The 15,045-nt window shown below is 52.0% G+C and overlaps 2 protein-coding genes across 5 annotated transcripts; both read right to left on the reverse strand.

Annotated features, from left to right (window-relative positions):
• Positions 1-223: 223 nt before the first annotated feature.
• MRM1 (mitochondrial rRNA methyltransferase 1) lies at positions 224-5,898 on the reverse strand. The gene is given in 7 exon segments (XM_081272623.1): positions 224-809; positions 811-881; positions 1,127-1,246; positions 1,343-1,475; positions 4,610-4,668; positions 4,671-4,702; positions 4,890-5,898. Coding segments are annotated over 7 exon segments (1,431 nt in total). The 5' UTR covers positions 5,780-5,898; the 3' UTR covers positions 224-683.
• An 876-nt stretch (positions 5,899-6,774) lies between these two features.
• DHRS11 (dehydrogenase/reductase 11) lies at positions 6,775-14,103 on the reverse strand (the record flags this gene model as incomplete). 4 transcript variants are annotated; one of them, XM_081272620.1, is made up of 7 exons in its annotated part: positions 13,771-14,097; positions 10,883-11,092; positions 9,403-9,497; positions 8,542-8,671; positions 7,783-7,875; positions 7,512-7,577; positions 6,790-7,390 (listed from the first exon to the last, which is right to left on the reverse strand). In XM_081272620.1, the coding sequence occupies exons 1-7, from the start codon at positions 13,915-13,917 to the stop codon at positions 7,349-7,351; spliced, it is 783 nt and encodes a 260-aa protein (XP_081128746.1). In that variant the 5' UTR covers positions 13,918-14,097. The 4 variants fall into 4 exon arrangements, with proteins under 4 accessions (XP_081128748.1, XP_081128746.1, XP_081128747.1 ...); XM_081272622.1 differs by lacking the exon at positions 10,883-11,092 and having other exon boundaries at positions 6,775-7,390; positions 13,771-14,103; XM_081272621.1 differs by lacking the exon at positions 7,512-7,577.
• Positions 14,104-15,045: the final 942 nt, after the last annotated feature.

A 15,045-nucleotide genomic window follows, 5' to 3' on the forward strand; every position in this document is an offset into this window, starting at 1 on the left:
GTCCCCACCACCCCACACCCAGGGCAGGGGCGTTGCTTCTATGAGTGGTGTGTAAGTGTATGGGGGAGGGGGTGTCACTGCTAATTTTTTTATTCTAAAGGGACTGCAGCCGGGAGTCTCTCCAGGTGGCTGCAAAAGCTTTCCAGAACTGTGGAGCAAAGAGCAAGGCTGCCACCTAATGGACGAATTGGGACAGATCAGCCCATTCATGGAGTGCCTAATGGATGATACCAGATGATGTTTTATTTGCTCCTCACAATAACCCTGTGAGGTAGGTAGGTGCAGACCAAGGTCCTGGGCACCACAAGATGAAGACATGTACTTAAGGCCCACATGGGGACAGTCCTTGATTTGTACTTTGTCTATCCCACAGGAAGACCTCGGCCCCCCTCCACATCCTCACACTCAGCATTCGCCACAGGCAACACCTGGTCAGGAGCAGTCGGACCCCTGGACTGGGCTGCCTGATTCCCTCTGAAGCCTCAACTTCCACTCGACTTCTGCCGTAGCCCATCCTGGAAATCACCAAACTACATCTTCACTGCAGGTCCACAGCAAAATAGGAGACTGAACTCCTCCGGTCTTTACTGCAGAGTCCCTGGCCATACAGTTAATGACTGACATCAAGGAACAGGGGCCAGCAGGCCAGACCTGGGGATGTGTGTGCAACTGTCCCAGCACCATCACGTGCACTTCGTGGACAGCCCCCTAAGCCCCCATCTGCCTCTCTTTTTCTGATCCTGAAGACGATTCTGGGTGCTGAGTGACTCAGAGTCCTTTGGACATAGCTGGTGATTCTTGTGGGTCTTGGAGGGGCTTCTCTGTCTTCTCCACTGCACGGAAACCTTTCCTCTGGCTGCAAATGGAGTGAAGAAGAATTCCTGCACCGACAGACGAGGGAAAGAGACTGAGGAGAGGAAGGAATACGTACGGGGAGCCTTGACCCATGCCAGGCTCTCCCTCACTTCATCCCTAAAGGAAGTATTTTCCCCATTTTGCACACGAAGCAACTGACACAGAAGGACCAGGTAGGTAGCTTGTTTAGAATTCAGTCAGAAAATGGGATGGGAGGAAAGCAGCACTTGTGTGGTTAGAGGCCATCAGGAAAGGGAAGAAGCTGACTCACCTGCAGCCACGGACACATTCAAGGACTCGAGTCCTGGAGGCAGCTGGCGCCCTGGCAGAATGGTAAGGAGGAGCCGACAGGAGGCCTGCACCTCCTGGGACAGACCAGAACCCTCGTTCCCTGCGGGGCACAGGGCAGGGGGTTAGGCAACCCAGCTAGACACCAAGTGCTCAGGAAACGTGCATCGGAGCAAGACGAGCAGGGACATCTACCTACCCAGCACGAGGAGAGTAGGCTGGTCCCAGAGGAACTCTAAGCAACTCATGATGGGGGTTTGGGAGGACTGGGAAACCTCAGGCCCCGGGCAGCCCACGGTGCCTGCCACAAGCCAGCCTTGCCGGGCTTTGGCCTGAAAGAGAAAACACTATGTTTTAGCTCACAAATCTTCATCAGAGCCCTGGGGAAATGGAGCCCAGTCTTCACCACATGTGCCCTTGCTTAAAGATGCATTCAGTTCTGTCAAATTATTGAACACCTCGAACTGTTCAGACTATTGTAGGGACCGAGAATGAGGCTGTGAACAAAAGAAACAGAACAGAATCCCGGCCTGTGGAAGGCCTTGTTGAAATGACACGTGAGTGTAGACCTGGAGAGGATGAGGGGCGCCACATGGACATTTGGGGGAAGAATGCTCCGAGCATTCTATGAATGCAAAGGCCCAAAGGCCTTGCTTACCTGCACATGTGAGGAACAGTAAGGAGGCCACAGAACAAGGGCCACATAAGGGAGGACCTTGAAAGCCACTGAAAAAACTTGGGCTTTTAACTCTGAGATGCAAAGGCTTTGAAAGGTTTGGATAGAAAAGTAATATGGTCTGACTTACATTTCAGCAGAATCACTCTGCCTGCCATGCTGAGAGAACAGACGGAAGGAAGACCAGTGAGGCTTCTGCAACAAGTCAAGAGACAATGGTGCAGCCGGCAGTGGTGGAGGCTTGGGAGGCTGAGGCAGGAGGATCACGAGTTCAAAGCCAGACTCAGCCATAGTGAGGCGCTAAGCAACTCAGTGAGACCCTGTCTCTAAATAACAAACAAAATGGAATTGGGGATGTGGCTCAATGGCTGAGTGCCCGAGTACAATTCCTGGTACAAAAAAAGAAAAAGAGAGACCATCGTGGCCTGGACTATGGTAGCAATGGAGAGTTTGAGCAGTGAAACTCTCACTGGCAATAACTCCAAGATAAAGCCAAAAGGAGTTGGCCACAGGTGGAATGGGGGCATGGTATGAAAGCAGGAAGTCAAGGATGGCACCATGGTCTCTAGCCAAAGGGATGGAGTTGCCACAGTTGGACTGGGTAAGCTTCAGAAGGAAAGATGCTCAGCTTTGAACATGTTGTTTGAAATGCCCACTAGGAATAAAAAAGAGCTTCAGAGACAGGTAGATGAGTGAATCTAGAATTCAGGGGTGAGAGCTGGGCTAGGGTACACATCTAGGAGGCATGTGAATATAGGTGGTATTTAAAGCCATGAGACAAGATGAGATCAACAAAGTGAACATTCAGAAAAGAGATCCAAGGACTGAGATCTGGGAAAATTTAATGTTTGGGCACAAGGGAGCCGAGAAGGAATCACCAAAGTCAACTTCAAGAAAGAGCACAGCAGCCAAATGCAGTGGTGCACACCTGTAATCTCAGCAGCTGGGGAGGCTGAGGAAGAAGGACCGAAAGGTCAAAGCCAGCCTCAGCAACTTAGAGAGGCCCTAAGCAACTCAGTGAGACCCTGTCTCTAATAAAATATAAAAAAGGACTGGGAATGTGGCTCAGGGGGTAATCACCCCTGGGTTCAACCCCCAGTACAGAAAGAAAGAAAGAAAGAACACAGTGATGGGGCTGGGGTTGTAGCTCAATGGCAAAGCACTTACCTGACATGTGTGAGGCACTGGGTTTGATTCTCAGTACCACGTATAAATACATAAGTAAATAAATTATAAAGATCCATTGACAACTAATAATAAATTAAAAAGAAACAAAGAACAGAGCAGGAGGAAAATGAAATAGAGAGTGGGTTTGGTGGTACGGCTCAATGGTACAGCACCTGCCTCACATGATAAAGCGCTAGGTTCAGTCCTCAGCACCACTGAACATTTTAAAAGCCTAGGTGAATAAGGGGAGGAACATCACACGGAGGAAAGAGTGGTCATCTGTGCCAGATGTTGCAGATGGCTCATGTCAGATAAGGACTGAAACAGACCCTTGACTATAGCAACATGGAGGATACCAGTGACCTTGTCAAAGGCTTCAATTCAGCATGGGATTGAGGTCAGGAGAGAATGAGAACATCTGTGAATGAAAGTGAGAATATGGAGGAAAAAAGAATTTGCTGGAGCAGTGTCTTTAAGTGGGCAGGAAGGCCCGGGGCCCAGCACGGCCTTTGCTTGAGGCACCTCCAGTTCTTCCATGGTGACAGAAGACAGCCCTATGGGCCAAGCTGCTGGTGGGAGGAGGCAGATGTCCTGAATGGAGCTTATGGAATCAGAGTGTTTGTGTTTTTTTAAGAGCTACTTGTTGAGAGGCTGGGAGTGAGGAAGGGAAACTTCATCTCCTACTAGGCTTGGCCAGAGTTCCTCTGTATAAGAAGGAATAGTCAGAAAACACTTCTGGGGATGTGCTGTTCAATGTAGTAGCCACAAGCCACATGTGACTATTAGGCAATGGAAATGTGACTACTCCAGGTAGATATGTGCTGTATGTGAAAACTGTTAAATAAGATGTAAAATATTAATGATATTTAAAATGATAATATTTTGGATATAATAGGGCAAGTTACTAAAATTAATTTCACCTGTTTCACTTTTCAACATGGCTAGTAGAAAATCTGAAGTTACTACGTGGCTGGCATTGTGTTTTTATTGTGCAACTTTGTTTCAGGAGGGAATTTCTCACAGGACGACCGTCAGAGGGGCTGCCAAATGCAGTGCAATACTGCCCTCTTGTGGCCAGCAGGGGGGAACAACTGGACGGATAGAGGGACCACAGAAGTTCCTCCCTCAAGTTTACCCCTTCCTAGAAATCAAAGGCATACAGGTCCCCTTGTTCAATGATACTTTCAAGCTGTGCCCCTACTCAAGGACCACAAATCTCCTGTTCCCCAGCTCCCCAGGGCTAAACAACAAGCATCGCTTAAGACCTACATAGCAATGAGACACTGAAGTACCCTTAAAGCAGGAAAGAGGACTTCTGGGGAAGCGTGCTGGAGATTGAACCCGGGGCCTTGTGCTTGCTAAGCAAGTGCTCGACCACTGGGCCACATCCTTAACCCAGGAGTGCAGCAAAGGGAATGATGCCAGAAAGCCCCTAACTTCAGAACTTTTCTTTTTGTGGTTTTGAAAACTCCAGGACCCTTCCCTTCCCAATGGGATTTAGAAGGCCATAGGAATCAATGCGCACACGCACCCTTCTCTCTCCTTCCACCATTCACTGCTTAAAAACGCTGGCTGAGTTAAGCTCATTTCTTTCTTTCCCCTTCCTTCCCCCTCTCCATTTACCTGTAAAAAACCTGCCAGGTCGCCAGTAGAGAACACATCCATCACTTCCATAGCCCCGCACTGGCCTTGCTGACTACTGGAGTAAACGGGCAGCTGTAAAGATTCCCGGCCCCAGCATTAGGTTGGTCAATTTCAAACCTGGTGCCCCACCCATCCCCGGGCTCCCAAGGGCTAGGGGTGCAAGTTCTGGCAAAGGGGAGGAACCACCCAAAGGCCAAGGTGCTTAGGAACTCGACTGCACCTCCAAGTTGGGTACATGGGGAATAAGGAGTGCCCGTGCCTGTTTCTCTGGCTAATAATGACTTTGTCCACTCCGAGGAAGTGAGCGGAGCGCAGGACAGCACCAAGATTCCGGGGATCCTGGAGCCCCTCAAGGACGAGGCACAGTTGCTGGTGGTCGTCGCCTGGGCTTACTTCCTCGGCTTCCCTGCAGGGCCGGGGCCGCAGCGGGCTCACCTCCATGCAGACGCCCTGGTGCACCTGGTGGCGGCACAGGGCGTCCAGTTTCTGCCGCCTGGGCCGCAGAACTGGGATGTCCCGCGCCTCCGCTTCCCGGAGCAGCTCGGCCCGCTCTCCCTGTAGTCCAGCCCTGCCGGCTTGGAGCAGGAGCCGGGCCACTCGGCGGCGGGCGGCTCGCAGAGCCAGGAGACAAGGGGACAAGCCAAACAGCAGCTCTAGCCGCGGGGTCGGCGCCAAGTCATCCAGCCTCAGGCGGCTTAGCTCCTCCCCGCCAGGCCGCACCCCACGGGAGAAATGACGGGCCACCAGACGACCAGAGCAGTAACCGGTAGCGACCGTGAGGGTCGAGAGCAGCCCCATTGTGCGGGCCGTGCCGGGAAGCCCCCAGCTGCGTCCTGGCGAGGAGTCACCGCCACGTGCAGGTGAAGAGGACCCAATGGCTGCTCTCAGGGACGAAAAGACCCCACTACCAGCTCGAGGACTCCCTGAGCTGAGCCACACAGTCCCCGCCCCCCGAGGTTTCCACGTGGGTCCTGCGCTTCCGGGTTCCGGTAGCCCCACCCCCTGCCCCGCGACGCACTGCGCATGCCGGATCGCCAGGACGTGCCCACAGCGCTCTCTGCAGGGCTGGATGAGCCGAGAGCGCCACCCACAGCGGAGGGCTGGCGGACCCGCAGTGAGGCTGAGCCGGCTTTGCGGCTGTCCCCCCATAAGTCCCAAGAGCGCGGGGGGCAGGCGCGTTCGGCCACACACCAGCAAATGAGAATTCACGGAACGGGTTGGCCTTCCTCCTGTTCAACCAAGTCAGTCTTGATGCCTCTCTCCCCACATCCAGGCGCGTCCCTTTTAGGGACTTTTCCCAGAGGCTTCTCCTTGTCAGACCTCATCACCAATTAATAGGACCCCAACCATACTTCCCAAACCTTGACCGCTCATTCTCTTCCCAAGTCATATCTCGACCTCTCATGTCCCTGATGACTAGCCCAACTGATGTCCTTGACCTACAGGTAATGGCTGGACTCCTTTGCTCAAAGCTCAGATCCCTAGTGATCCGGAACACACCTCTTCTCTCTCACACACACACACACAAACACGCACGCACGCACGCACATACACAGGGCCTTTTTTTCCCTTCTCATTTATTTTAGTCTTGCGTGTTGCCCCGGCTAGCCTCGAACTCATCTCCTCCTGCCTCAACCTTCCATATATTCATTCAGTCCCATCTTGCTCCTACACTGTTTTTTTGTTTCGTTTTTGATACCAGGGATTGAACCCAGGGGAGCTTTACCACTGAGCCACATCCTCAGCCCCTTTTATTTTTTGAGACAGGGGTCTCATTGAGTTGCTCAGGGCCTTGCAAAATTGCTGAGGCTGGCCACCAATTTGCCATCTCCTGCCTCAGCCTCTGGACTTGCTGAGATCCCACTACATCCGTCCTGTTCTTAGTTTTTAGCGTGCTATTCACACAGCACTGCACACCCTGTTTGTCTTCCCTTTGTCTTTAGCAAACTCCTCTCCATTTTTAAAACCCAACCCAAACTTCTCCTGCTCCCTCAGGTAATCCACAGTCCAGAAGTGATGCCCCACATCCACCCATGTGAAAGAAATTCTGAGACACAAACCATTTGGATCACAGAGAAGGAAGAAGAATTGAAAGACATTCCTGAAGCTCAGGTTGGTTGTGATTTTTCTTTTTTAATTATCACAGTGAAATCTACTGGGAGCCAGGCCCTGGGATTCTGCTCCTATAGTCAGAGTGGAGGGATGGTCCCACTCGAAGCACAGAAACCTAGATTGGGCTGGAGAGCTGGAAAGGGGAAGGGAACGGGAAGGGAAGGGGAAGCAGTGGGGCAGGGAGAGAAGGAAAGCTGGAGCCCTGGGTAACCATTCAAATGTAAGGTGAGGGCCTCTCTCTGCCACTCCAACCTTGAAGGACAGAGGTTGGGATGCAAGAAGATGGGGGAGCCCCCCTTTTGGCCATATCCCCTTTGCCAGTTCAAAGGGAAGCCTGAGGAGAGCAAAGGTGAAGGAGACCAAGAAGGAAATTCACAGCGTGTTAACAGGAAAAGCAATGAGGGCCCCCACCTCCTCTCCCCAGCCCATTTTTCACATTTGCAGTGGAAATGATTTGACAAGATATTAAAACTTCAAACAAAATTTCTAGCCCTTGGGGTAGAGACAGAAAGTAGGATCCAGGGGTTCAGAAATCAACACCTAAAATCCAGAGGCAGGAGCCAAGCCATCAGGAGTAGGGAGGGAAGGAAGAGCTCCCACAGGACACTAGACCACCTGCTCTGTGGGCCTCATCTGGATGTCTCCAATCTGTGGAAGGCACAAGGCTTGAGGCAGCCAGGACACTCCCCACCCCTTAAAGCCTCCCTGCTCCCCTCCTGTGGGGATGGTTGGGCTCTTCCAGGGGGTGGACAGTCAAAGCCAAACTCACCTGGACATGTGGGGGGCTGCTGAGGACATAGATGACAGCCTCAGCCACATCCTCAGGTTTGAGACACTGAGAGTACCAGGGGAAAGGTTGAGACAAGGAGAGAACGGACCCAAGTTCTTTCCCACCACTGAGGTCCTCTCCAGTGTCCACGTTCCCACCCCAACCCTCCAGGAGGGGTGACAAACTGGACCGAAGGGTGGAGACTGAGGCCAGGGTTCCCTGTCTTAACTTAGGGATTGGGTGCCTTTACCAGGCCCAGAGGGAAGCCCACCTTCATGACTTCATAGGTAGCAGCTGCTTTTTCAGGGTCCTTGTCATGGAGTCTGAAGGCAAACTGGGTCTCCACCACACCTGGAGAAATGCACTGGGCCAACAGAAGGGCCTAATCAGGGGGTGAGCTTTTCAAGGCCTTGGGGAGGTTGGGAGGAAAGGATGGAGGTCACAGGGCCCCAGCTTCCATGGTGATGGCAGCCCAGTGTCCAGCAAACACACCCTCCCTCCAAAGGTGCCACCGTCAAAGATCACATGTTCCCTACCATGAACAGAGCCCTTCCTATATCTCAGCTAAATGACTGACAAAATGGCATTCCTTAAAGGCTCCTAAACATTAGGTGGAAAGAGGGAAGGAGAAAGAGGAGTGAAACTCCACATTTTACAAATAAGACTGAAGCTTGGAGAGATCCAGTGACTTGCCCAAGATAATGTAGCCTTCAAGGAAAGAGCCTAGAGTTATGGCATCCAGCCATTGTGTACCTGGTTTCCCACAATCCCTGGCTTTCCCCTAGTTTCACTCAACCATGTTCTCCTCAAATCAGCCCTCTACGTCTTCAGTCTAAATCTGGTCACTGGTGAAATGAGGAATCTCAAGAGCTGAGCAAGGCCATGCAAGGAGCAACAGAGCCCAGGAGTTCTGTACCCAGTCCACTCCCACAGACTCAAAACACCCACCCTGACCATGAGCTTCTGGGCAGCATGTGACAGGAGGGCCTCTGCCCACCTCATCCCCACCAAGCCTAGGCCACAGCCTCACCGTGGCTCGAATGTGGGTCTGGGCCTCCCGAAGCTCTTGCCTCAATCCCTCAGTCAGCGCAGTGACGGTGTATTTGGTTGCACTATAGAAATGGGTCGCAGAGTTGGGTGGGACTCGGTGACCAGACATGCTGGGTGGAAAGAGGGAAGGAGAAAGAGGAGTGAATCTCCACAGAAACAGGCAGTGAATGCCCTCTGCCATCCTGGTCAACCCCATACCCAGAGGCCAACGGGAAAACATCTAAAGTGGAATTCTGTGGTCACCCCTACAGCCCACTGAATCTAACTTTTCTTTTGGCAGGGGGTACTAGGGATTGAACCCAGGGGCACTTGGCCACTGAGCCATATCCCCAGCCCTTTTTTGTATTTTATTTAGAGACAAGGTCTCACTGAGTTGCTTAGCATCTCGCCGTTGCTGAGGCTGGCTTTGAACTTGCAATCCTCCTGCCTCAGCCTCCGGAGCCTCTGGGATTACAGGTGTGTGCCACCATGCCTGGATGAATCCTGGAATATCTCCAGAAGCAGGAATAGGCCATGTCACCATGGGGTTTCCCCAAAGGTTGAGCCTATGTAGTCTTTCTCTGTGCCACCTGCCACCTGTATAGGATATTCATCCTAGGACCTGAAGACAGGATGTGTGCAGTCCCAAGAGAGTTCCGGGGTTTGGCTGCAGAGGGAAGGAGCTAGACTGCCCATTCTGGCCAAGCAGGGACTAGCAGTTTCTCTCATTGGAATTGTACCTTCTGGATATTTTCCCACCAAGGAAACTGAAGTCCAAAGAGGTCAAGTGAGCAGCAGCAGATCACCCACCCTGGAGGGCAAGTGATGACTTGAGTTTTCCGTGTAGGCCACCAGCCCTCACCTGTTGATGTTAATGATGTGCCCGTCATCCACATTCCGCTCCTTCATGGACTGGTAGGCTTCCCGTGTGCAGATGCTGAGAGCCAGCACGTTTACCTATAAGCCAGGGAGGGCAGTGGGGTATCTCCAGCTTGGGCCTGACAAAGCAGGTGACTGAACCAGAGGCCAGTGGCAGGCCAAGGGCACCCTGTCTTCTCCATAGGTTCCCCTCCACTAAAAGCTGCCCCCCACCAGACGATGGCAGAGGTAGCTCCTCTTGGTTGGCCTCACCACCCGCAAATGTAAATCCCTCAAACCCATCCAGACCTGGGAGACCATTTTGGCTATCCCTGCTGTATGAGAAAGACCCTGCCTTAATAATCATTTCCTTTTCTTTCCCCAAATAGCCAACCTTCTCAGGGACAGTGTCCCTGTCCCTGCTCCTTCCCCAACCAACTGAAAACCTTCCTAAAATGTCTTTAAAATCTCTTTCTCCAAGAAGGCACCCCAGCCTTTCCTGCCATCCACAGCCATCTTCCTCCCTTGAGACCACGAGTGTCAAGGAGAGGCCCCCCTTTTATACCTGTCTTTAACCTGGGTCCCATCCCAGAGCCCAGGTGCAGAGACTCTTCAGAGGGTGGGGTCACTGCCACTCCTGCTCTCTATGGCAGAGGTGACCCCAAGTCCCCACTTTCATGGAGCAGAGGTCTAAAGCAGTGTCTGCTGTAGAGCGCCTGCCTGACTCCACCCTTTAGCTTCACCCCCGGGACAAGCAGAGTTTTCAGCAACTCCTCACACCTCCCCTCTTGCACAGAAAGGGAACAGCTGACAGATTTCTTTATCAGATGTCTGAGTCAAAAATCAGGACACACCACCTTTAGTGTGGACCCACCTCGGTGCTTAGGGCAGCAGCAGGAGCTGGAAGCAGGAAAAGCAGCCTTGTTTCTGCCCTTCTTATAAGTGTGGGGTTGTGGTTTAGATGGAGAAGGAAAAATGGATTCCCTGGGACCATGTGAGGAAATCTCCCAGGTCTTTGGGTTTTGGGGCGGGGGAGAGAAGATGCTTTCTAGGATGATCCTAGTAAATTTAGGCAATCTTCAAGTTGAAAGGGACCTTTGGGACTTAATAAGTCCCTTCTTTAACAGATGGGCAAGTTGAGGTCAAGGTTTAGAGACCCACTTGCTGCAGGTAAGAGCCACGACCATGATCTCCCAGAAGACTCTGAGAACAGGGCTTCATTTTTATTGTTCATTCCTTCATTTCCAGATCCAAGCATCTACTAGATACTAAACCTATTGATACCAGACGTGGAAAGGATTGTGGGGGAAAGAAGCATCCTGTTTAGACACTGCTTTCAACTTCTCCAAACACTGTCATATTCTAATGTCATCCCATAACATCACTCTTACTACATAGATATCCTATCCCCAACAGCCCTCCAGCTCATAGGCCCCTGGCTCTGGCTCTCCTCCCTACCCAGACCCCAGGCCTGGACCCCTTACGTTGAACATGTTCTTCCAACCGCTGGTGCTGCCTGAGAGCAGGGTGTCAGGCCGGGCCAGGCCAGCATTGTTGATGCAGATGTCCACACCACCATGCTGAGAGCGCACAGCTGAGAACATGGAGAGGATGTCCTCCTCATTTGACAGGTCACATCTGTAGGGGATCAAAGTCCCGGGGTAGCCTGCACTCTTACATTCAGCAGCCAGCTCCTATGAAACCCAACAGGGGTCTCACTGGGGTGAGCTGCACATTCCCATACCTCCCCACCTGGAGTTGTACCTCCCTCCTTGTCACCACTCATAGGACTCTGTCCTTTGGCAGCCACCTTTTGGCCACATAGATGGGCTGCCCATCCCCCAAAGCTTGTCCTCCTTGGTCAAAGTCCAGGGGGTGAGGGCACTCCCTGAGTGAGGGAGGGGGAAAGTTGAGTGGATCATCAGAAGAAGGAACCTCACGTATAAACTCAAGTTTTCAATTCTAAGGAGGAAGAAGCAAGGCAGGGATCCTAGGAATGGGGTGGGGAGTCCTCTTTTCAGCCTCTTCACAAGAATACCTCCTCTGCCGGAAAGTAGGATGCACCTTTTGCCCTACTTCATGCTTCTTCCACAAGTCACTGAGCTGGCTACTCCAAGGTGTCAGTTCTCTCCTCCCCACTGATATCAATCGATCCCTCCCAGAAAGGCTCATCTCCGAACCATTACCTTCCCTTGCAGTCAGTTTGGCAAAATTCAAAGGTGTGTTCTCACACCTACACCTTCCATTGAAGCCCAGCTGCCCACCTCCTCTTTCCCTCTACCTCCAGAAGGGGTCAGGATGTCAGGACAGATTGTTTATTCCTCTAACCCCTAGTACACCTCCCTCTACCCCCAAGTTTCCCTGGAGATTATGAGGCAAGTAGGTGGCAGGTGGTAGGTGGCAGGTGACACAGGGCACCCTCTACGTAACTCCAGAGGAAATACCTGAGAAAGCAAAGCCAGTGAAAGACAGCTGTGAGGAAGCTGGTATTCAGAAGAAAGAAGAAAACAGGCTACATGGCCTAGAAGGCATTTGAGATTTGTGAAGGTGACATGTGGTGGGGGTAGTGGGTACCTAGAGGAAGGCCAGCTTGGCCAGCTGTCTTAGCCTGGAGCCCCTTCCTCCTCCCAAACCAAACTAGGAATAAAGGGTTGAATCAGGTGACTGGAGAAATTCATTTCTGCTCTTTCTGTGAGTCTTCTGGGACTCAAACACCCTCTTTGCCTGATTTTACTGCTCAGAACCACCTCAGGAAATAGTTTCTCTTTGAAGAAAGCCAGAACCCAAAGTCTGCTCTGATATCCATGAATTAACCAATCAATAAAAGCAGACTATGGGTAAGAAAGCTTGGAATTTGGGGATCCTCTTTAGAAAAGTTTCCACACCAACCCCAAACCTCAGTCCTGGGTCAAACATTCAAAACCTCTAGCTCCTGCTCAGCAGAGGACCAAAGGAAGCCAACCTGCCCCAGCACACAACGTCCCCCTTTTTTCAGGGGCTGAGAACTGATTTCTCTATTGCTATCTTCTCACTGCGCCTCCTTCACCTACTCTCAAAACCAAACTGAAACCCCTCACTGCAGGAGCATTCTCCAGTCATGATAGTCATTCGTGGAGGTGCATGATCAACCTGGGGATCCTCTTGGGATTCAGGGTTCCCCTTTCCTGGCTAGCTTGGGGTATATAAGAAAGCAAGAGTGGCTTCAGAATTAGGGGATTCTGTTCAATCCCTGATCTGATCCTCTAGGTTCCAAAGCTAGGGCTGGGCCCTGAGCTTATTCTAAGAAAAGAAAGGGAGAGGCAGAGTGGGGCAATGATGGAGCCAGGTGACCTTAGGATTATCTGGGAGGTTATAAAAAGTACCTTTGATCAGCAGCAGGGGAGGGAACCTTCCTTCCTGTATACCTTCTCCCTCTGTCCCCACCCAAGGCCTCCTGATCTTTTCTCTTTGAGCGATGGTGGAGATAGTGTCCTACAACTAAGCACTAGTCCATGCCTTGAGAGTGGTCTTGCCAGGGCAAATCCAGATAACCTATAATGGAAATTTCTCCTCTCCTTCCTCCCTGCCCCCAAATAGCCAAGTTCATTTCCTTTCTGAGCCCTTGTCACTCATAACTCTGGGAGTTTCCAATCCCATGTTAAGAGAAAAACCAGAAGTTCTGCTGGATCCACATTGTTTTATCCCCTCAGAGTTTACATGTTTGACACCCTGTTTCATCTACTCAGTCCCACCTGGGGAACTTAACTGGAGAAAAGTGTACCAGTAAATACTGCTTTCATCCCTCTTGCCTGTGGGGCATGGGTTAACCTTCAGACTTGGGGGAGGTAGGGCGTTCTTCAGAAGAGACCCCACCCTAATCCTCCTCAGTCCTAGATCAAACTTTCAAAATCTCCAGCTCCTGTTCTTCTTCTGGCCAGCACTTTGCCTGGTGTGAAGGGTGAGGTCTGGAGACCAGAAGCCAACCAGCCACTAAGGTTAGAAAGCTTGCTATTCTTCGGCCTGCCTACCTAGCCCCTGACCTCAGGCTTCCCCTTCCCTCAGGCCAATATTCTGGGCAGGAGGGTGCCCAGGAGGGGATAGCAGAAGAGAATGCCACGGGTGGCTCAGACTCGGTACAATGGAGCAGGGGGTTGTTAGGAGTAACTGGCTCCTTTAAAGACCGGACTTAGAAGGTAGAAGCCTCCCATTAGGGATCTGAGAGACCTCTTCTACCAGGCAACTCCTGCTCCCAAGCCTGTTGCAAAAGGTCCCGGGATTTCAGGCAAGTGAGGATAGGGTCATACCAGGCTCCGGCTACTCCTCCTCACCAACCCGGAGTCCTACCCATCGGAAACGATGTCCTCCAGAGTCTCCGCTCTCCGGCGGGCCTTACCTCAATGTTGCCCACGGTGCGGGCACAACCCACCACCTTCAATCCCTGCTGGACCAAGGCCCGGGCTACCGCTGCGCCGATGCCCCCCGAGGCTCCGGTCACCAGGGCCAGCCGGCCGCGCCACCGCTCCATGCCGGCTCTGGCCATAATCCCTAGCTTCCCGCCCACCTCGATCGGCGAACAGGGCACTAGAATCTCTGAGCTTAGTCCCGCGTCGCCAAGGCTCTGCCGCTCTTCGGTTATTGCGGCGGTAGCCGCGGCCAAGCTGCGGGCGTCGGTGCCGCACTTCGACCCACCCCCAAGCGGGCCGGCCTCGGGCCAGGACTCCGCCCTCCAGTCCTCAGCTCCCGGCCACATCCTGCCGGAGGTCGGCCGAGGCCTGGTCGCCCCGCCCTTCCTGTCCCGCACCCTCCGCGGCTCCCGGAAACTGTACGTTCCGCGGTGCGGGTGGGCGCGGGAGGGTCATGCTTCCAGGGTGAGCTTTACCCCCTTGCGTCAGGAAAACTTAAGCCCAACGGGGAATTTCTCTAGACCAGAGGACACATACATACATGGCCTCTTGTTCAGTCTTCTTTCCCTGTTCCTGACCCTGGGAAAGCCAAAATGAGGCTATAAGAGTGCTTGAGGTGACTCCAGCACCCTTCCCAACAGTCTATGACTGATGGAGACGATAGAGTCCCGGAAAGGTCAAGTGTCCCCCCTACCCGATACCTTGGCTTTATAGCCAGGGAGAACTAAATGATTAAAAATTGAAATAACGGCAAGGGCCACTTGGGGGATTTTGCTCCCAAGTGGCCCTACGTCTCCAACTGTCCTGGAACTGCCTTCCCCACATTGTAGCAGATGTCAAGATGCATACCACAGATTACAGCAAGAGATAACAACTGTACTGAACGCTTACTGTGGCAAATTTTTAAAGCACTTTAAATGTATTAACTAATCTGCACAACCACTCTGAGATAGTACACACACTACTCAAAGCCAGGGCCTCATGCATGCCCTGGACTACTGGGCTACATACACTTGCATCCAATATCCTCATTTAAAAATCTTTTTTTTTGGGGGGTGGGGGGCGCAGTGCTGAAGATTATCAAACCTAGGACTTCATGCATGCTATGGACGCATTCCACCAGAGCTACATCACCAGTTAGTAAATGCTTTAAATTTTTTTTTTTTAGTTTGTATATGGACACGTTATTTATTTTTATGTGGTGCTGAGTATTGAAAGAACCCAGTGCCTCACATGTGCCAGGCAAGCGTTCTTCCACTGAGCCA

Source organism: Spermophilus citellus, assembly GCF_964194105.1.
Source record: "Spermophilus citellus genome assembly, chromosome: 17".
Taxonomy (NCBI): Eukaryota; Metazoa; Chordata; class Mammalia; order Rodentia; family Sciuridae; genus Spermophilus; species Spermophilus citellus.